This window comes from Sinohyriopsis cumingii, chromosome 19 (assembly GCF_028554795.1).
Source record: "Sinohyriopsis cumingii isolate HCF-2022 chromosome 19, ASM2855479v2, whole genome shotgun sequence".
NCBI lineage: Eukaryota > Metazoa > Mollusca > Bivalvia > Unionida > Unionidae > Sinohyriopsis > Sinohyriopsis cumingii.
Window position 1 is genome coordinate 45,750,468 of NC_142979.1, and position 23,991 is coordinate 45,774,458.

At 35.3% G+C, this 23,991-nt stretch overlaps 1 protein-coding gene across 19 annotated transcripts in view; it reads left to right on the forward strand.

Annotated features, from left to right (window-relative positions):
• LOC149775629 (uncharacterized) overlaps positions 1-23,991 on the forward strand; it is a 194,377-nt gene that overhangs the window by 14,768 nt on the left and 155,618 nt on the right. For 17 of the 19 annotated variants that reach the window (XR_016416615.1, XR_016416614.1, XM_089944305.1 and 14 more), the window contains one exon: positions 8,038-9,086. Coding sequence is in view for 17 of the 19 variants with exons in the window: in XM_089944305.1 (XP_089800431.1) it covers positions 8,038-9,086 (1,049 nt within the window). In the remaining 2 variants the exon portion in view is untranslated. Of the gene's footprint in view, positions 1-8,037; positions 9,087-23,863; positions 23,944-23,991 lie in introns of those variants that run through there. The other 2 variants (XM_089944316.1, XM_089944318.1) reach the window with 2 other exon arrangements.

Here is a 23,991-nt window from a genome sequence, read left to right on the forward strand (position 1 = left end):
AGGCATAAAATTGAGTAAATGGAAAATGTTGCTTCATTGAATGACAAAGGTGTATAAAATAATAGTTTCATGTGAATCACTTTAAAATCATGTGTTTATTTTCCGCCTCTTTCTTGGGTATGGTGATTATGTGGTTCTAACATCCTGTTGCTACAAATGATGTGACAGTTACAGGTCACATAAGGTCAGATCCAGGCTCTACACTCTGTTTTAACCTTATGTGTTATGATAATATTAGTGTAAGAAATGATGTGCACATGTTTTCCCTGTTTGGGAGAGTTGTAATCTAGTTATTAAAGCAGTTAGAATAAACCTTAATTTTGTTTTAATCAGTAAAACATAACACTGGGGTGTGTCAATTTACCTACCAGAGATGATTTTTGGACCAAACCTTTGTTTTTTGTTAGTGAGTAAAATGTAACATTGGGGTGTGTCAATTTACATACCGATGACTTTTTGTGCGTCAGATCGGAAAAGTATGCATATTTGACACATGACACCTGGGTAGATAAAACACTGCAGCTTTGTGAATGGGATGTAATCACTTAATATCAGGGGAAGAAAAAAACATTGGTCTTGAACACTATCAATCGAATCCTGCAAACGATTCTCTCATGCTGGTTTTTATAGACAATGACCTTATTCACCCCCCAGGTAAAATGGATTAATTCTAAAGACAATATATATGACCACTACGTCAATTTTGGCACTACAATGGCAGTTCGTGACATGTACATTAGCCTGGTTTATGGAATGTAGTATCTATCACTGGTAGCTATTATCCTTTTTTTTATGATTCCTTTTGAGTTTTTTTTATTTATCAGAACAAGTGTTACTAATCCAGCAGTTGTTGTAACAGTTGATTAGATAAGGTCAGAGGTGTATATGTTTTCGCAATATGGTTGTTCATAGGGATGTTGGGTCATACTCATGCATATGATCTAGGATGAGGCTGGGGAGCAGGCTAAGTGCGGGAATAATTAGTCTGTTTCCCTGCATCATATGCTCCCTGCATTGTAGTCTCCTATATGAATAGCGGAGAACATTGCATGGAGCATACGAAGCAGGGAACCATACTAGGGAATAATCTACATGTGCTTCAGTCTGTGAATATGCAAGAGTTTGTTTGTTGGCGTGAATGGTATCAGCACCACGTAAATAATTTCGCCTTGGGCTACAATCATTGCGCATAAAAAAAATCACAGGGCAAAGTCATTTTCACTTTTTTAACAGAAGTCAAAGTTTACATTTTTCAGGCGAATTAGTCGCCCACTTTGCCTGGTAGCGTGACTCATGGTTCATCACTGTATTATACTTAAATTCATGTTAAATACAAAATGAATTGCTAAGCAGCAATTTACTTAATTACTTCTGAATAAAAAGCGGTATGAAACTTTTATTTCTAAACTTTGTCCATAGAAGATATGAAGATAATAGCAGCACATTAAAAAAATGCATGGTCTCTCATGGTCAATGCCTTTTTCTGAGTTAGCAATAAAAGCTGTGGGTAACTTAAGTTGAAAGATAATAAGTATAACCTATCACTCTTAGTGCCTCATTTCTGAATATAATAAACACATTTTATTACAATGAAAAATGCATTTTTTTTTTAAAAGCCTGTAGTGTCATACAATTTTTGTAAATGTGTCATGGCTATGCCAGGGGTCAAGCTAGATTTGAATGTTAAGGAGAAGTGACTTCTCCTTTTAGACAGAACAAGAACAGGGAGAAGTGAGAACTAAACAGAGAAGTAGAAGCAATGTAATATATGCAATATACAGGGTTCTCAATAGATTTCCAAACTGAAGAGTCGGTTGACCCTTGACCCCCAAAATCTAAGGAGTCAAAATGAAAATCTCGAGAGTCAAAACTAAAACTTGAGAGTCAGTTCTTATGAGCTCATAGCTGTGATTCATCGTTATTGTTGGAAACTAAGAATGTTTAAGATTTTTTGTCTTGTGCTGAATAATGAGAAATACCTGTTAAGTATTTTGTAAGAAATATCCAATCTCATTTCTGTAAAAGTATTTCTCTTTCTATGTTACCATGTGTATATTTTGTATATGAAACAAAATCAATTATTTTATAGGCATCATTATCATCATCATCATCATCAATCCCTTAAGCCAGGAGGTTATTGGGGCACCACAGTTGACTTTACAACCTATTCTCTCCATCTTTCTCTGTTCTCTGCTGTCCTTTGGGAATCTCCAAATCCCATGTTAGTGTTGGCCTTACAACTTTGACCTGACTGCGCTTCTCAAATTCCACAGCATAGCATTCATTGTTCCATACCTTTGGGACCTACATACTCACATTTTTAATGCTAAATCTTTTTTAACATAATATTAGATTTTGCTTTCTATGAGTTGAATATTATCTTTAATATTTTTGGCCTGATGTTGATAAAAACAGATAATAGAGTAATACTTCCCAGAAACAGAGATATTTACCATCATCCCCCCCCACCCCCCCACCCCCGACAGGTTTACTTATGGTTTCAAACTGATTTTATGAAAAAGAAAAAATAATGTACACATAGCAGTTAAAAATCTTCAGGTCACTGATTCTGTTCTTAACTTGTTAAACCCTAGCACTGCATTTATGTGGCAGGAGGTAGTAGTCATGTATGATACACTAAAGTTTGTTGTATTATAGAAAGGTAGACAGTTGTAGTTATGCAATGATACCAAATAATCTGGACGTCTTACTTGCACTACAAAGTACAGAAGGAAAAACCTAATGTATTGGACCCATTTTTTTCTTCAATCAAAATTTGCCTGTGGTCGGAATCCGAATTTGTGTTTGGATTTTAGACCTTTTGACCTCAGATCTAAGAAAGAAAAAGAACTCCCAACTTTTTCCCTTCTGCTCATGTGCAAGCAAAGTAAACAATGGAAAATGATGTTTCTAATACAACTAGGCATTCGGCTCATGAAAAATCTGTTGGAAGTCGATGTATTAGGATGTTTTCAGAAATAACCTCCAAAATGTGTTTCCTATTTGCGTTTCAGGCGAAAATGACAAAAACCTCCAGGGATTAATGAATTAAAACACAAGTCGCTATTTACATGCTATTGTTTAAGTTTCAAAACATAGATTTATGTTTTTTATCATGAAGTGTAAGCTGTGGAAATTGGCCATTGATAGTTGCTTAAACCAGAGACTTATATTCTTCCGTGACAAAGTACAAACCATAAGAGATAAGCTTGACACCACAATTTCAATTGACTCGTCGTTGCCATACAGTTGGGATACAGAATTTGAGCAGCAACCATTAGCAGCATTTGAATTTGTCTCTATGGATTTTGTACGTACAGTCTTGATGAAGAGTGCACCAAACTCATGTGAACTTGATCCAATTCCAACATCACTGCTGCTTGAGTGCTTAGATCCTGTATGGCCTTCACTAACTGATGTTATTAATACCTCTCTCTCATCCGGGGAATTCCCATCATTTTTCAGAACTGCCATTGTAAAGCCTCTGCTGAAGAAACCAACACTAGACCATAATGATTTAAAGAACTACCGCTCAGTTTCTAATCCCCCATTCATATAAAAAATCTTAGGAAAGGTTGTTCTATCCCAGCTTGTATTTCAGCTAAATTCAAACAGTCTTTAGCAATGTACAATCTGCATATCGCCCTTGCCATAGTACTGAAACTACTCTTCTAAAAGTAGTTAATGACATTCTCTCTGCGTTGGATAGCGGAAAGATTACAAGTCCTCACCCTCCTTGATTTCTCTGCAGCATTTGACACAATAGATCATGATATATTACTTCACTGTCTCCAGCATGTATTTGGCATTCATGATACAGCCTTACTGTGGTTCAAGTCCTACTTGGTCAACAGGACACAAATTGTGTCTGCAAATGTTCCACAGGGGTCTGTTCTTGGACCTGTTCTCTTCATTCTGTACACTCAGTCACTCTCAAGTGTCATAGATCATCATCCAGTGTCTCACCAATTGTACGCTGATGACACCCAAGTATACAAATCTAACCACCCAACTGAAGTTGATGCTACCTTCCAAGGTGTAGAGAGGTGCATTTCTGATGTGAAATCATGGATGACATGTAACAAGCTGCAGATGAATGATGATAAAACTGAGGCCATTCTGATCACAACACAAAGACTTTCTCATTCACATCCTTTACCTCAAACAATAAATATCAGCAGCACCAACATTAAATTCACACAATCAGTACGAAACTAGGTGTTACTCTGGACAGTACTCTCACATTGCACCAACATGTCATGAACATGTGCAAGGCTGCATATTTTGAGCTGAGACGCATCAGCTCAATTCGCAAATATCTTTCAGTTGATGCCACTAAAACACTTGTGTGTTCATTAGTACTTTCAAGACTGGACTATTGTAACTCAATTCTGTCTGGTTCATCTCAATATCTGCTCCAGAAAGTTCAAAAAGTTCAAAACACAGCTGCTCGGATCATACTTAGAAGTACCACGATCAGAGCACACCTCCCTTCTGCTCTGTACCCTACACTGGCTATCCATTCGATGCAGAATCAAACACAAAATTTGTTCTCTGTGCTACGTTTTACTGTCGGACTCTAGTCCAACATACCTATCCGACCTCACCGATGTGTGCACACCAGCAAGATACTTATGCTCTTCTTCTGACAATCGTATACTCATTATTCCCACTATGAAAACAAAGTGATATGGACAGCGTTCTTTTGCATACCAGGGCCCATCAACGTGGAATGAATTGACCACTGAACTTAGACACGAACACACAGCGATCTCATTCAAGAGGGCTCTCAAAACTCACTTATTTCGACTGAAAGAACAAACTTAAAGATCTATTAATGTTTCCTAGCTTAAATATTCTCAGCATGTTTTTATAATGTTTTCTAATTTCATGGTGTTTGTTTTTGTAATCATATCATTATGTGTTTTTTATCTTACAGTTGTTGTCTAATGTTGTAAAGCACTTAGAGCTTCTAAAGATTAGGCGCTATACAAGGTCCTCATTATTATTATTATAACACGTTTTTGCCAGTTTACTTGTTTAAGGGCTAATGGTCAATAAGCTCTCAAAACAGATACTTGTGAATGTGCAAAGAGTTTGTTTGCTGGCGCACCTGAAATCAGCACTAGCTATTTGATGGCTTGATGCCTATAATTTGCCTTGAGCTACAAAACAACATCGGAAATAACTGGCTAAGGTGAGGGAGTATCTCACAGGTTATGGTCACTCAATGTACAGCTAAAAAAATCACAGGGTGAAGTTGTTTTCGTTTTACAAAACGAAAAAGCCAAGTTTTCATGTGCCCACTTCACCTGGTAGTAATCCCTGTATGTTAGGCTGTGATAGACTTGTATGCACTGCATGGAAAGATTAATGGGGACGATAAAAAAAGTTTGTGTCATATCCCACTTGGAGCCAGTTTTATGCAAAATGTACTACAGCTTAACCAGGTTGTGGTTTTAAGTCCATATTGCATGTCCAGAACTCATTTCTTTTTCACAAACAAAAAAATAAATAGCTCAGAAATTAAAGTTTTTTTCTAAACATTTCATGCTAAGAAAAAAACGTCAAACCTCAACCCCTTCCTGACTGGCTGTTGTCAACAGACATAGTGGCAGGCTTCAAAAGTAAAAATTCCATCATTTGACAGTTAATGTGCATTTTGAAATATCAAAGCACAACTTTGATCAGTAACTGCTAGAAACTGCCCTAATTTAAGTCATTTAAAACTTGTACTCTTTTTGCTTATTACATGTACATTATCGACTGGGAAGTAAGATGATGGGGATACGATATAGCTTGAAACAAATACACTTGTTATGATTATTAGGACAAAACGTCAAGGCCTTTACTTTTTTAATTTTAATCTAAACAGTCGGTTTCTGATTGGGAAAGTAACATAATTATATTTTTTTTTTTTATCAAATGCCAGCAACCAGTTACACACAATAATATAAGAACTAAACATCAATGCATTTCTCTACGTCAAGTGGATCCTAAATGTAAATGGTGCAGTCTAAACTCAAATATGTCTACCACCATGAAAATATTCTCGTTGTTAGTCCACCTAAGTATAAAGTTGTATCAACAAATTTTTTTTCTTCACCAAAAGACATGGTGTCGATTTGACCATCTTGAAATTCTTGTTATTTCTACTCTTCCAGAATTAGTGGTCATATTAGCACAGTTTTACCAACAGACCTTTTATGACATAAGAAAACCAGCATCAAAGCTGTCACACTGACCATACAGAAAATCTTCCTGTCACTAATTCACCAGAATGGAGGGTCATATTGGCAGGTGTTCACCAAACGTCATCCAGTGGTGTCTGCTTTGGCTTAAATGAAAACGCTGATCTAAGCATGTCTCAGCAGCTTATTTGATAAAGTAATTCCTCAAGAATGTTGCAAATGGTTACAACACTTTGCAGGTGAAAAGAAGAATTAATTTAATGTTAACACATTAACCCCTGGTGACGAGTTTATGTGGCAGGAGGTAGTAGCCTATTGCCGAGCTCTGTAGCGTCAAGGTTATGTATGATACACTAAAGTGAGTGGTGTTATAGAAAGGTAGACAGATGTAGCTCTACAATGATACCAAATAATCTGGAATTTCTAGTTGCACTACAAACTACAGAGGGAAAAACCTCATTTTTGGACCCAATTATTTCCTCCCAGAATGCGCCTGTGGTCAGAATTCGATTTTGTGTCCGGATTTTAGACTTTTTGGTCTCCGATCTAAGGCAGACTGGTATGAACTGCAAACAGTCAGATGAACCTTTGCAAAAAGTAGGATAAGATGGGCATTTGGAATAAAGAGTGTTCTTGATATGAAAATAATGGGTTCGTTAAGCAATTTAAAAAAACCTCCCACTCTTACCCTTCTGCTTATGCGCGAGCCAAATGGGCAATGAAAAACGATGTTTCTAACACAACTATGCAGTATGTTATTGGAAGATCACCTTGAAGTTGGTGTTTTAGGATGTATTCAGAAATAACTTTCAAAATGTGTTTCCTACTCGAATTTCAGACGAAAACGACAAAAACCTCCAGGGGTTAATGTGTTAAGTAAATGTTTCAAGGATTTAGTTTGGAGGCACCAGCTTAAAATGATCTCCATCTGCGATGTTGAAAAATAAAGTGCTGCTGTTTTGGCTGTTATTAACAAGAAAGCTGAACATTTTTCTTCATTCCTAAACATAAGAACAAAATATAATAATGATACGTAACCCAATTTTTTTCCCCATGGTTGTGGTGGTTATTGTCATTGATATTAATATTGATGTTTGTTATTTCTGTTTATTGATGCAGTTGCTGTTTATTTTTTTAATTTTGTTTGTATTCCTAAAGCTGGACAGAACATCGGGAACAAGTCTTGTTTGCATAATCATGATAATATCTATTTCGTTAACTGTATAAAAACTATGGCAAATTATCATCTTGGCCTTAAATCAAGAATCATTCAGGCAGTTCTCTTGTTCTTCATTCATTGATTCAAGTGTCTTTTAGATTGTCAAGTTTCCTTGAACATTTCTTGAGGGTGTTTAACAATATATTTAGTGACATTTATTTTAGTGAAACGACACCAAAACTCTATTTTTTTAAATGAATTTTTATATTAGTAAAATACAGATGCTGTAATTTCAGTAAATCAGGTTGTTGCAAAATTTCAACTTCTCAAAGCCCCAAGTGCCACTTTAGTCATTTTAAGTTCATTATCAACTTTGGAACTTGTCCATTATGAACCCCATCTGCAAAGCTAAGCTTTTCATGTGCCTAGTGCAGCTTTTACTGTGTTCCTTTGTTGTCGTTTATTACATTTGCAAATAAGTATGATAAACATCTCATTATTGTTCAATACTTATATTGTTGTTTCTGTAGGAATGTAATCTGCAATGCATGTGCAGTACTGCAGGTAACTATCATTTGTATGAGTGATATCAGGCTCACTTGGGTCTCTTACATGTATTTAGAAGAATCTATGCTAATGGTTAGGCAGAAAATACATGGGGTTAATTAAGCTTTGTTGATTTTTCAGGGAACGTTCAACAGTTAAAGAAGAGTATCCAGAGGAAAGCTTAGATTCATTGACTTCACAGCCAACCCAATCTGCTAGTCTAGGGGAGGCCTCAACTCCACCAGTGATGGAATACAATAATGCTTCTATATCTCAAGATGGTTCCACTAGTGCATCACCAAGAAATCTAGTCCAAAGCAGGGATACTGCATTGAGTTCTGTTTCAAGCAATACAGCTATCAAGAACTCTGGTGCTCTTTATATGGATAATCAGGGTAGCTGTATTCCTACAGTGCATATACCTTTAGACTCTGGAGCTTCATTGCATCAGCTATCAGGAACTAGTTCTTTATCACATACTTTTAGTCAAAAGCGGAAGCTTTCAGGTTCTTCAGATGGTGATGTGCCAGCCTCAAAGGTTCCAGGCATTCAACATCATGTTCGTCATCTACATTCATCACAGTCTTCAGGAGAACCATTGCAACAAGAAAACATTCCAGACCGGCGGTCCTTAATAGAGGGAACTACTGGTCATCACCTCTTTGGTTACCAAACAGGATCTACAAGAAATGATTATGGGAAGCCATCAGCTACTTTCAGTTTACAAGATGTTGAGCTGCAGCAGAACCATGGAAATAGGACATCTGCTTTTCATTCTGATCGGAGCAAAGACTCTAGCAGAGATATCTCGAAAACTACACTTGATTTTACTGAAGGTGTGTCCCAGGTTACCCCGATTGACAATGTGCATTCTTTAAGGCTTTCAGTTGATAGAGTCGGCATGGGCAGCACAGTTGGCTTAGAAACACATGAGAGGCCTAACATACTAGGCATGAACATCAGCCAACAGTCTGCGAAGGGCTTGCGCCAGAATAGAGTTAGCATGGACAATTCTTTAAATATTCACCCCCAACCAGGAACAAGTGGGGTTAACCAGAGCTTTTCTGGTGCAGTGACAGAGTTTGACCTAAGTGCTGTAAAGATTGAAGTGAATTCTGATGAAGATTTGGAAGAAGTAAGTCGGGAATCAGGAGATCAGGAGGCATTGGCAGCCATGGTCACAGATGCAGGTTAGTTTTGCATGCTTGTTTCATTTTATTCTGCTTTATGCCCTCACTGCACATGGCTGTCAGGAAGAAGTTGCCCTGCTTCCATGATCCACAAAAAGTGCAAGGTGGATGCATTTTTTTGGTTACATGTTATCCACAAAGAATGCCTTGTCTGGCATTACAATGAAAAACTACTTAGTATTTTAATACTGAGCAAAAATTTTAAAAAATTATTTAAATAAGTAGTTTAATTTTGCTTTAATTGCTTAGTCATTGACTTACTTGTTTTCATCCCAACAACTGTATTTGTTCTTCACGTGTTCTATATACATGTACCTTTGCAATCTTGATCTGTTTCTGAAGACAAAAAGCATATAACACACAGCAATGTAAAACCTATGGAAAGCTCAGCTGCAAAACTGGTAGGGGCATATTGATACAAAACTCTTTGCATCTGTCTGTCTGTCAGCCCATTAGTCCATCTTAGGTTAGCTTAGCACATTCATGAAACCAGGGGTCTCTCAGATTTTGAAATCCTGAAAATCAGAGGAAAATGAAGGTCTGAAATAGTGTCATTGTATATTAAATGAAAATCATGTCTCTGTTAATTAGAACTTGAAGTTCCTATTAGACCTACATGTAAATTTTAGTGGCCATTTAAAATGTTTGGCTGCCAAGCCTGGATAATTTGGTTGCCCAAGTCATAGAGCAGAAATCATTTGGGTGGGAAATTAATGATTGAAGGTGAAAAAAAAAATTGAGTTTATGTAAAGCTGACATAAGAAGTAATTATAAACTAAAAAGTATAAAAGTTATTTTCAATAATAAAATGTTTATTTCTGAAAAAAACATGTTGTCATGGTTGACATTTAATCCAATCTTTGATGTGTCCACCATGAAGTGGTTGTGATTTTTATAACCTTGTCCATCCATCATAGGTATATGTTGATGAACTCCCATCATCATTTAGCTGCTTGTACAGTATCCAGTGGGGGCCCTGAGTGGCCAAGTGGTCTAAAGCGCTCTCCGTCACGGATCACTGCCATCTCACCTCTGTCTGCATGGGTTCGAGTCTCGGGCTTGGCCAGTGTGGATATGTGAGAAAGTTTGCTGGTAGCTTCTCGTGGGTCGGTGGTTCTTTCCAGGGTTTTCCCGGGTTCTTCCTCCACCATTAATACTGGCCGCCATGTATAGCCTATCTTGTGCTGAAAAATGGCGTTAAACCCTATAACAACAACAACAACAACAGTATCCAGTGTTGGATGTTCTACATGTATGTAAGCTAATGCTAAAGTTGCATTAAGCAGTTATCAGTTCCAACAAAGGTATCAACATTCATGTAAGTCACAAAATTATCACTTGCATTCACATGCAGATGAGTTTTCAACCTGGTATCAAAGATGATGCTGTATCTAACTGTGCTAGAGCAGTATTTGACTTGGAGAAAGAATAAAATCAGAAGTAAATAATACATGCATATTAGGTGCTGCTATGGGGAAGAGGCATCTCATTAACAATAGAACACTACCGTAGACAAAGTAAAATATTTAAAGATGCACTAAAAGGCATTCACAAAATTTACTTTCTTTGAGATGAAAAATAACTAACTTTTTGAGCGAAACATTCTGTGCAAACATTTATCTACTTCTCAGAAAAGAGTGACAGTATAAGATTTTAATTACCTTGGCCTTGTGGAAATGAGGGAGAGAGATTCTGCTGTCTGAAATAAAAACATGAAAACAAAAATGCAAGTATGAGTGGATTCTAAGGAAATATAGAAAAGGAAGTTAAATCAGTTCAGTAGATGATTGCATCATCTAATCAGTAAATACAATAAATAGTACAAGAAATGCCAGAAACTTTTTAAATTTATGCAAGCCTCCTCATCAGCATATTTATAACATGTTCCTGCACAACGAAATGCACATGAAGGATGAAGACATTCATGTCCATCATCAGTACAGCTTCCATGTAGCCCATTCACACAAGATGAATGATTATAACACATTTTCCCAAGAAACAAAAGATTATGTAGTCTTGTGTTAACGGTTCAGAAAAATCAGCACAAGTTAGGACTTATGATGATTTGAATAGTTCTAAATTTAATGGGGAAAGCCTGGGGAAAAATTAACACACTAGACAGGCCATTTTTACATTACAACCCAGCTTGTTTAGAACATTGTTAATCATTCCTTCCTTTTTTGTAATTTGATGCATGATAAAAGATGATATTCGTGATGTTATTGGTACACGACAGGTCAGCAGATATTCTAGTCACATAATCAAACTGACTATTTCGAATGAGCGATTTTTGTCCAGTTTTGAAAACAGCCTGGGAAATGTGTGTAAAATTGTGAAATTAGGACCTTTTTTTAACACATTTAATTCACAAAAATTTACTATAAAATGAATATTCAACATGTAATTCATTCATTAGCCCAGGGTCTATGATAGGTGGCAATTCAGGCAAAATAGTTGCCATGTTTTTTTATCATTTTGTCTAAATAGACAAGAGAGAAATGCGTTTACTTCATCTTGCATTAACTTCAGGACATTCCCCCAACCACTTTGTTTCAGTGTAATTCAGGCAAATGTCAACTTTTGTGTCAATTCTTCCTATTTAGAAAAAGTTGGAAAAGTTAATAAAATTGCAGTATGCTTTTGGTTTTGGTGCCAATTTGATGATCTTATATGCCAGAAATTAAATTGCTGCATCATGTACATGGATATCTACAGAATTCCTGCTGAAAACTTGCCCATTATCCTTGAAAAAATCAGGGAAAAATTGTATTTGTAGCCCAATCAGAACAAATTATGATTCAGTGGATGTATCCAGGTCCAGTAATAATAAAATTAATCATTTTATCTAACATTTCACCCAGAAAAAAGTAGGAAACAAAGATGTTTTTCTCTCTAAATTAGACTGTAACCAATTTCAAAGGTTGCCATCTTTCGTTGTTGACTTGGTGTGGATTGCAATGAAAAAAGTTGCAGGGGTGGGGGGGGAGTGTTCATGAAGCAAAAGTAGTCTAGTGTTCTTTGTGAATGTGTATAATATGTTCAGATGGGTGTGTGTGTGTGTGCATAAGGGTGTTGGGGGGAGAGCATGAAGTTTCTTTTGTTCATAATAGACAGGCAAACAGACAAGACCGTGTTTCAGAATTATTAATGGAGTTGAAGTGAAAATCAATATTTTTTACAGACATTTGATTTCTAACGTTTCTGTTATGAACACAGGACAAAATATCAAATAAATTCAACACTTACTAATTAGCATTAATGCTTACAGTAGTAGGGTTTTTCTTAGCGAAAGTCTCTCATTTTGACAGACATCAATGACATATTGTAGAAAGTCATCCTTTCAAGTGAAGATGCTCTAGCACATGGTAGTAACATTACCTACAATAAATTATGCTATTCAATCAGTCCCGTGAACTGGAACTGATATTAAAATGTTGGAATCATTCAATAGCATACTTTATTTCAATGCTGCAGGACATAAATGAGATTCCACTAGCCATTAAGAAGCCACATGCCAGTCGAGTACATTAAGGCCAGCTGGGAGTTGCATTAGTTTTGTCTTGAAACATTGATAATTGCAAATTTTGGATGGCTTGAATTTAGCATTTATTGTAGAACTGCAGAATGTGACTTTTTCACTATCGGATTGTCTATGACTTAAGCTTTCAACTTGGAAAGCTGTGTTTGTTGAATTAAAGCAAAAATATGAAACACTTCTTTTATAAACAGCAGTGGAATGACTGATAGGAGTGAGCTGCAATGGATTGTCTGACAGGTGAGTGTTGCAGTGGGGGCATAAGTGTCTTCTTGAACTTTTATATCACATACTGGATGACTTCATGTATTTTATTTCTTCAGCTTTACCAACATATAAAGAATTGTCCAGTATTAAGAATTTCATATATATTTATACAAACCATTTTCACAAAATATTTTCAATAATAACCACACTGTACATGTGCATGTGCATATAATGGGCCTTCAAAAGACTGTCAAGCTTATGATTTGGCCATGCATCAGTCGTATATTGTCCATACATCTTTCAACACTTGCTTGTGAACACTTCCAATGCTTTATAGGTCATTTCAATCAGACCTGCAGTGGTCATTTCAAGATCTCGGACAAGTTAGAGTATGATCGACATGTATGCATAATAATTGTGTGATCTTGCATCTGATTGGTTGAGCTTATGGACACTCAAGAGTCCATATTTCAGATATTTTATATTTAGGATTGTATCATCAAAGTCTCTGATGAGTTTGATTATGACTTGCATCCATGTATATTAAGGAAGTTTTGTATATGATTGGTTACGCTTTTGAACAATCCAAAGAGGATACATTTCTGAAAAAATTCTGTGTCATACTTCCTTATAAGCTTTTATCATTAAGCTATCAGATGAGTTTGATTGTGTGCAACATGCACACATGTTAATGAGGCAATGTTGCATATGATTGGCTGGCTGAGTTTGTTATCACTCCAAAAGCCTTATTTCAGATAAGATATTTTTATTAGATTGGATATGTTAGATTATTGTTCATAGCACATCTAGAATGTCAAGAGATTCAGTTCATGTGACTTGTAACAATATTTTTGATGAAGAGGTTTGTGCGAAGGAAATTTACTAATAAAGCATTGTAACCTGGCTGAGCAGCTAAAATAATCTTGGATGCACACCAATAAAGGTATATACCATAAGTATGAGAAATTGTTTACTTATTTATTTATTTGCAAAAAAAAGATGTTTGCTTTAGGAAGTGATATTACTACTAAGCCACCACAGTTCTTTTGAGGGAGAATCCTAATGGTTTCCAAGTTACGACTATGGGCCAGGGTATTGCAGTGTAGGTGGGTAAGGACAGACTCAGGGGCCATGGTGGCTGCATAGATTTACTTCCCTTGTAATGCCATATATATTTCACACTTCAAGGGTGTGGCTATGAGGAGTTCTAATTTATGAATTAGGGTCTGGTCCCCAGGGCTTATGCAGAGATCCAGTGGATGGTACTGGTTGTTTAAATAATTTGTCATTCTCTTGTAGAGAAATCAGTCATATATATATATATATATATATATATATATATATATATATGGTTTAGGAAAAAAGAATGAAGATAAATGTGATATGACTCTATGTCTTGAACTATATAACAGAAAGAAGCAAAATCAACAAGTTTAATAAAATCAACAAATAATTTATTTTTCTATGTTGCAAAGTGAAAGTTTAAGAGAGACAGTATTGTTAATTGTATCAGAAATAATCCTAAATGTCCTATCACAAGTAAAAAAAATATTGAATGTTCTGAATGAATTAAAATAGTCTTGAAATTCCTGATATACAAATACTCTTGAATGTCCCCATAAACCACAATGATACAGTCAGCTGTCTTTGTTTGAGTTCTCAATAATCCTGAAGTATTGTTTTAGTTCAAAAAGACAATGCACATTTTGTAATTCCAAAGAATAAGTTGAATATATAATTCTCTTTCAAATTATATCCGAACACAACTTGAAAACCTGATAATAGATTCTCATAGATATGAAATAGGAATGAATAATTGTTTACCTAATCCCCTTTATATGCAAAGATCTACTTGACCAACAACACAATAGAATTAAAACAGAAAAACCTAGTTTAACTTTAAAGAAGGCTGACGTAAAACTCAGATTTTAGTAAACATATTGTTTACATCATGACAAAAGTTAGGCGGAAACTCTGCAATCCTCAATTATGGAAAAAAAATGAAGCACACAATATAGATAAACATAACAAATATATCAAACATTAATAGACAATGTAAGACTTATGTGCTTCAGGCTGTTCTTTCTCCTCAGCAGTTTCAATACAAGTGTGAATTTGCATTCACAAGCTGACAAATGTCAGCTACCCAGGTGAGCAATATCAGGACAAATTTTGGCCAGTTCTATATTAGTATTGCCTGTGACAGCAAAGCAAACAAAGAGCTAGGCTTGATCAAGGGTTTTGGTTGAATTTTAATGCAGACAGTCCCCTTGGAAGTCCTGACGTAAAATGTATAGTACTATTTAAAATGCGGGAAATCCCAGGCAGATATTCATACATTTCTTAGAGATTCTCCATATTGGGTCAAAGGGAAGCACTGCTAATGATGACATATTCTGTCTGATGCCTTCTGGTTCCATAGCATCATTCAGCCTCCGTTACAGAAATTTTAGGAAGAGCGTCAACATCATCATATGACGATGAAATTTCAGAGGAGTGCTTCCTCTTACAGGGTAAGAAAATATTTTCGTATATAGAGTGAATGAAATGGTCAGAGGACAGGTTTGGGTTGGGGACGAACAACATTCTCATCGGCAATTAAAACTTCATAAATATTTCAGTTCTACAAGAGGAGTAGTTTTGAATTAGAGAGTTCTGAATTTTCAACAGTACTGTACTTATGTTGAACAGTGACTCCTACAGAGTATATGGAAACTGCAATATATCCTAGGCTTCAAGGAGTGTATCTTGGAGTCCAGTCATCCAGTTATCACACGTCACATGTACACATTTCTCTTCCAGGTGCACATGTAACCTGGCACATAATTTTCCTATGATCTTCAGTCTTTATAAATGTAACCTTTTGAATGATTTGTAGAAAATGTCTGAATTTATTTGGCTTGATATTCATTTGCTCCTTGATGTTGATGAATATACATGTCAGCTTGTATGTATAACATTTCTTTTAAAGTGGAAAATCACATTGTGACGAACATATTCCTGCTTACTTTGATTAAATCAAATGTATTCTATGTCAGAATTATGTGACTGAAGTCAAATTTTCTCCCAACTTAAGTTAGATGAAGACTTAAGGTAATATTCTTCTTGCAGCTTTTGAGATTCTCGAAGTGAGCTTCCTACATAAGGTCAGGTTGCAGAATTGTAGAATTCGGGTGAAGCAAATAGCATGTATTGTCTCTCCACTACACATAAATGACCAATCATTTTGGACAACACAACCCTAAAGCTTTTGATTGGTCAGATAATATTTGCATTATGGAATTTTAAGCATGATAGAACAATATATATATATATATATATATATCAGTCATGTGTCTTTGCAACTGAGGTTTAGGTTTAAGGTTTAGTTCTTTGCAGAAGCAGATCTGTTTTTGATCAGATTGTACAAAATACTAATCCAGGAAATAGCAGTTTTTGTTTACATTTCCTCTGCCCTGAAACCCCACCCCCTTTTCTTTTAAAAAAGTTTTTCACTGCAATTTACATGCACCTCTGAGAATTACTATATTGTGTCAACTTTGAACAGTTGTACCATCTTTGTTTTTTTGTGTCCTGCTATATGTGAAGTCTGGGTTTTCCTATTGTTTAGAGAATATTTGAGCCTATGTACACATTAGTTTTCAAAAAGGAGGTTTCTTTCACTATACAGGTAGTCATGGGTCACTAGTGGAAAACAGTACATGTAGCTAGAAATTTTGTCTTTTAGTCAAGAATTATTGAATGTCTGATTCCCTAAAGAGTCAGAGATGCAAGTTTCCTGATTCAGAGAAAACTATTGAAGTCTTGACAAGTGCACAAAGATTTTTTGTTTGTTTTCCTTGGCATTATGTGCAAGAAAGATGAATGTGTATGTGTATATAAACATATATATAAGAATTTCATGCAGTATCTGTAGTATGCACATATAATTTATGCATTAGACTTGTGCTGCTGTTTTAACAAGTATCAGAATGATGTACCTGTGTGTCAGATCTTAATCCTGCGCAGCATGGTGGAAGGTGCCATTAAACCTGTGACATTTTTTAAAACTCATATTGTTGTAAAAATAAGGAAAAACAAAGCAGTGAATACATTCATGTACTAGGTTCATTGCCCATCCTAGGATGGGAATTAAACAAAAGTCAGAATAAAAGTTGTAAAAATTAGTATGAGAAAGTTTAAAAGAAACTTTAAACATGAAAATACAAAAAATGTACAAGAATATTTGTATGCTGACATGAGTTTTGAACTCATGACCTCCTGTTTGGCAATTGTTACCCACAGAAAGAAAGACAAATGTGGATATTGATATACAGGATTAAGACCTGTTGTTGGATTTGGGAAGGTTGTCAATATACTGAAAGAGTTATCTAGAGTTATTGTTATCCATCAGCTTAGGTGTGGTAGTTTTTGTGTCCAGCAAACCTGTCAACTAATAATTAATTTTGGTTTGTGACTTTTTATGTAGCTAGTCTAATGTTTGTAAAGAAAAAAAAAACAGTCATTTCCAAGTAGGAGATTGCTTTCTGTACATCCTTCATGCCAGGCTGTTAGGTACTGTGTTCTGATTGTCATCTACAGTAACCCCAATCAGCTCTTTGCACTGCACAGTTAGTTGCCTTACGTCAAATCATAGTATTTGTAGATAATCCTATGGTGCTAGCTGGAATGATTGTTTGCTTTGTTTTTTCTTAAAAGTATTTTCTGATACAGGATGCCATTATTATGAGCCCCAGATACTGTACTGATCAAATAACAACCTCACATAATGTCAAAATATGATGTCTACATATGTCAAATATTATTATGCAGTATGTTTATTTGCATGCATTACATACCAAATAAAACAGTAATTGCATCTATATTTGACAGTTACAGGTTAAATGATATTGATATCCAAGTAAGTTACTGAGAGCTGTAAATTCATTAACATCTATTTTAGGTGGATCATCTTTAACAGTGGCTCTAGCATTAACATGCATGTACTTGGTTCAGGGTTTACAAATTCCATTATTAACTAGCTATAGCCAAGTTAATTATTAATTCTAATGAACCATAAGACAATACTTGAAAAATCCATTGCTTGGATGCCAGGAACAAGCAAAATACCAAGCATTCCTCTCGATGACCATGCCTGGCTGGTCAAGCATTATTATTTTTTAAACTTGTGTGTGTTTCCTTTCTACTTTGTCACTGTTAGTATTAGTATTTGCAGTTGGATGTTTGTTTCACTTTGACTGATTATTATAATCAGCAAGCTTGTGCATGTTACAAGAATCCGAGTTATAGTGAGAATTAGCTGTACCGAAGTTTCCATTATTCTGTTGACAATACGAAATAACTGGATATTTTCTTAAACTGATCTGGGAAGACAGCATCCTTAGTTGGATAGTTGATAAATGTATATGATGTACAGTGTAACTTTTATTTGGTACTTTGGAAAACATGTTTCAGTTGTGTAAACCATCATGGTATTCCTATTCAGTGTGAGGTCTAAGAAAAGTGGTATGGCTACAGTGGTTGCAGGCAAAGGAATTCTAGATCTTTGAGAATGATTTTACCTTTATTAAGAGCACTAGAAAATAAAGTTATTTTTTCTTTATTTACATGATATTAAATTAAAGGAACTGGAGAACCATTGAATGATTTGGTTCCTACCACTTTCAATATTCTATGCCATAACATAAGATCAGTTCAGTAGTTAAGCAACATAAATGTTGATTGGATACATGCCTTTCTGTGGAAGCTTATAGTTAAAAACTGGATGGACACAGTAAACACTGCTGGTCTATGGTGGTCATCTTGACAAGAGAATTGATGAATGGAGAATAAAAGATAATCTGAGGAATCATTCAGTTAAAGCTGAGATAATTCTTTGCAAGAGTGTTAGCTCATTAACCCCTGATGCCGTGTTTACGTGGCAGGAGGTAGTAGCCTACTGCCCAGCTCTGTAGCGTCAAGGTCATGTATGATACACTAAAGTGGGTGGTATTATAGAAAGGTGGACAGATGTAGCTCTACAATGATACTAAATAATCTGGAAGTTCTAGTTGCACTACAAACTGCAGAGGGAAAACCTCATTTTTTTCCATCCAAAATTCACCCGTGGTCAGAATCCGATTTTGTGTTTGGATTTTATACTTTTTCGTCTCAGATATAAGGCAGACCGGTATGAACTGCAAACAGACAGATGAACCTTTGCAAAAAGTAGGATAAGATGGGCATTTGGAATAAAGAGTGGTCTCGATACCAAAAAAAAGAAAAGAACTCCAACTTTTGCTCTTCTGCTCATGCGTGAGCCAAACAGCCAACGAAAAATGATGTTTCTAACACAACTAGGCATTAGGTTATTGGAAAATCACCTGGAAGTTGATGTATTAGGATGTATTCAGAAATAGCTTTCAAAATTTGTTTCCTACTCGAATTTCAGGCAAAAGCAACAAAAACCTCCAAGGGTTAATGTGGTAAGGACAGAATCAGGAATCCATGCTGACTATAGATTAAGTCCCATTAAAATGCCAAGTAAATGTGTATTAGAGATGTATGGTATTATTATTTTATGGGTTTGCCATAGTATTTTTTCGGGTAGTACATACCAACGTACTTTTCCTCTGTAACGTTACTTATGTCATTAAGAAATATATAGAAATCCATGAGTAATATTGTGACAAATTTAATGATATTTAATGGCATCATTACATTTTCATGACAAAAAAGATTATCATGTTTTTTACAAAACAGTTGTATCACAGATTCATTTTGAATATTACAAATTATATTTATGATACTTTAATTATACATCTCAAATGTGCTAAAGTAGCCAAATGAGATATTGCTAAGATATTTGGGCCAAACCCAAGCTTATAGAAAAATTTTAGATTAACAATTTTTAAAACTTGTTTATGTATTTATTAGTGTATATTGATGTGTTCAATATTCCTTTGCAAGACTGAAAATTGTCCTGTGATTTCGGAAGAGTACTACTTTATTTCTGTTTGAATTTTATATAATTTCTCATGTCAACTGGATATTTGTTTGCATTTCTCAAGTTTATGTTGACTGGCCCTCTCAATGTTTCCCTGCATATCATGTCAATAGTGTGCCTAATAATTTTAGGATTAAGTGTCAGGAGCCTATTTTTAGCAATAAACTCTATAGAATTAAAATGTTGTCATTTACAGGGTGTCAGCTTTAGTGTAAGCTTAACCACCCAACTTTACTTGAAGTTTTCTATTACAGCTTGTGCAACAATTAACATACTTGTACAAATTTTATCTACAATAAACCACCGACATTTAATGGTAGGGTTTGTGTATGCCAGTACTTCAATTTTCTTTTGAGCAGAGATGTTATATTTCTCTTATAATAAGAATTTCTTTTCCAGATAGGCCAGTGTATATGATGTGGTGTTATTTTGCTATAAATTAGAGCATTACATTTTTTTCAGCAATTGACAGGCAAAAATCAAAATAGTGTCAGAACATTACCCTAGAATGTTAAATTGTTGGTCCCATATAGAAAATGCATATACTGTGGTACGTTTCATGATATGTTCAGAAATGGCCAGTACAGAAATTTGTGTTTACCATTTCGAGGGCCTAGCTAGCAGGATGCAGAGAGAGATATAGTGGACATTGCTGGATGTATAATGGCTTGTCCATCTTTATTATGAGAAAGTTGTCCTATATATACTGCCATACTGGTACTGTGTATGGCCAAGGAAAGAATGTAATTGACATTTTCGTTAATCAGCATTGGTGAAGCTATGTGATTTAAGTTTTTATTTCCCAGTACAATTTCAATTTGTGTGTAATTTGTTTTCACAAACTGACAGATGTCAAGTACCTTGTGAGTGGTTTCCTTTCTTTGGAAATGAATACAACAGCATTTTTTTATTTATTTCATGATCTCTGTATTTTCTATCATTAGAGGAAACTTTTTTGTGTCAACGATGAAGATATGGGTCAAGGACACAATGGTATGGCCAAAACTGAACACTGCTTATTTATTGTGCAAAAACAATTTTTAATATTTTAGATAAGGCATGGTCAGCTTCCTCCAGGGCACAGGCTAGATAAGTGATTTTTAAAGCTATGACCTATGATGTATTAATGCACAAAACCAGGTCACTGGCTGAATCTGGTCTGTGAGCCATACATGTATTTAACTTGCACTGTTTTAGATGGAAATCATGTGAATTGTGTGCTGGCAAACTGCAAGCTTGTAAAATGTATGTAATCCAGAATAATCAGATGGCACTTAAAAATAGGACAGTGTTAGGATAATTATTTTTGTATGTTTTAAACAAAGAAATAGAAACTCATTTGAAAAGATTTTTTGTTAATTAAGTAGATTTTGCTGGGCCAATAAACTTGTTTCTTGTCCAGTGGGCAAGTGGGAATAAATTAATATTTTCCAGCCATGATACAGGTTCGAACTTGTACATGCTCATGTAGAACTCAATACAGATGTTTTTTCTGTAGATTCGATTTTGGTGCAGTTTTTTCTTGGGGCAGTACACAGATCTATGGAAATGAATCATCTAACAGTTTAGCAAAGACACAGCTAGGGCATTGGAAATTGTATGATTAGTAGTACAGAACTGAGGAGTTTCTTCTTTTTTTTTTTCCACTAGTCTAGCTGAAGATGCATGAGGCAAAACAAAAGGAGTAGAATAGATTTTAAGCTAAAGATATATGTGGCTGTGAAAATTTGTTAAGAAGTAACTTGTACAAGTCTTCATGTAAAAAGAAAAATGTAAGAGATTTTCAAAGGCATTGTGTGTTGAATTCAGTCAGTTTTGTACATGTACTGTGTTCAACAATAAGCAGTGTTACAACTTTCATAAGCATGCATGTGAAGCAGTTTCTTCCGGTACAAGCAGTTGCTCTTGTCCCTCTATAAATGTCTATAAACCTGAGGTTGCTTTTAATATTAAAAAAATAACTAAAGTTCTTGATCTGACTGACCATGTCCATGTTAGTACAGCTGGTGGATCTGATAAAAAGTGGACTACTGGAGGTAGTTGATTCTTAGCCAGAAACTTGAGTTTGCAGTGAAGATAAACCAAATCATAATTAACATTAAAACATAAACAACTCTTACAGTGTGAAGGCATGAAGCTAGCTTTTTCATTCCGATGCTAAGGGAAGCAGGATACTCATCCGAAAAATTGGGTTGATGGAAATCCCCTGATTTGGCTTCTGTTTGCAATCACATGATTGTAAAAGTCAGACAAACGTTGCTGCACACATATTAGGAGGGAAGACAAGCCAGTTGCTATAGAAGGCCATAAAGGTCTTGTCCTGTTGGTGGATATTGACCTTTCATAAGGAGCAGTTGTAGTTAATCTTTCAAGTCACTCTCCCTACCCCATTCTTAACTTGGAAAGGTAGCTCTGATATATTTTCACATTTAATCAGTGGATCTTTTATTGTTTAAATTTTGAAATCATTACATTTGCATATGTTTAAAATCTGGTAGAATCAGTTTGTGTATTTCCTTATAAGTCAGTGATCAAGACGTCAGTTCTGTGACACGTATGGCAGTTTGACATTGTACGTTAAAGTAGGTTCTGTTGTTGTAGTTCATTGAACAGAATTATTTTAGGTTGCGATAAAGCTTAAAGCTTAAAAGGTTAAACAATGTTAGTATCAGAATTTGCATTTCAGTCTGAATTGCATGAACTTGCCGATGGACTTTGCTGGGGTTCATATGAATAGCTTTCCCCAAGAAATTTAAATGCTCACAAATAAAACGACCATGTCACCATTCATGTATAAGATTTGTTGATATCAGCTTGACTCAACCCCACATTTATTTGATGTACTGTTTGAAGTGTGGACCTTTCAGCTATTTAACCATAATGCATGTACAAGTACATAACACAAAAGTATCAACGACTTGTTCTTTGGTGTTAGTAACATTTGGTCTCAGAAACTAAGCATCAGTCAGATATACAGGGTACTCATCTAGGAAGAAAAATTAGAAAATCACTCTGTTGTATAGTTAGTGCATCTTTAGAAACATGACTTCCGTCCATAAATAAAATGTTTGTTTTGATCATGTGACATTGGTTTTGCTTCAGTTAGGTAAGGGCTGTGACCCATGGAATCTAGTCAAAGCCTCGACAACATTATTTTGTCCAATTATCCTGTACTGAATCCCATATACAAACATATGTAAGAAGAGGAAAGATCATAATTTTTCTGGTTGGACAAAAATGTGAAAAGATGAACACCTTATATTATATTAGGTCAAAAATGAAAAACATTGCATAACTTGCCAGCAGATTAAAGTCTTTTTTTTTTGTTCTACTTATTACTCCTTGCAAACAGCATAGATTCTGTTTCTGCCAGTGCATACTGTGACAGATTTGGTTCTGTGCATTTTGTAATTGAACTTAAGTGAGCATACATGTAAATAGTATAAAACTTGAATATAAACTCTGTTGAGAAATACTTAGCAAGTTTGGAGACCATGTGACACCTGAAAGTGACTTTTTTTATTGGCATCAAACGGTCCTCTTACTCATTTCTAGATTTTACCTCACATATGGTTGTATGAGACTATTCAGAATGTTTATAGTATTGGAAGATGTGAACGAATTTGATAAATCCAGTAATTCCTTTGTGAAAATTTTTTATCATGACAAACTAAATGTTGCTACCCAAAATGCTATGAAGGCTGGCAAGAAGAATGTTCGCAGATTTATTGATCTTCACCAGTGTTTCCCTTTACTCATTTGTGTCAGGGACCCTCCAAAGTTTTATTTTGACCACAAGTTTTTACACCAAGGTTTGTTTTTTACTCAGACACCAAGGGGATTATTTGCTCTCTAGTTTGCATTCTAGGAGAAACACTGGTTTACTTTCACCATAGTATTATTATGTTAGAAGTATTTATTCCTTGAGAATCAGAATACATGTTTGGAAGTGGATGGCAAATGTGTCAAATTTCAGAATATTATCTCCCATTTTCCTCTCATTTTGCATTATTTTCTTGAAGAGTGATATTTAATTTGGTCATGTTTCAGGCAATTCTAATACTTTGGAGAGACAATATTCCATACCCAAAGCTGGTATATACAAAGCAGAGATAGCATCAGTGAATGGGGTGTGTATACAGTTCTAAACTACTTTAGTAGGTACATGTAATTAGCAA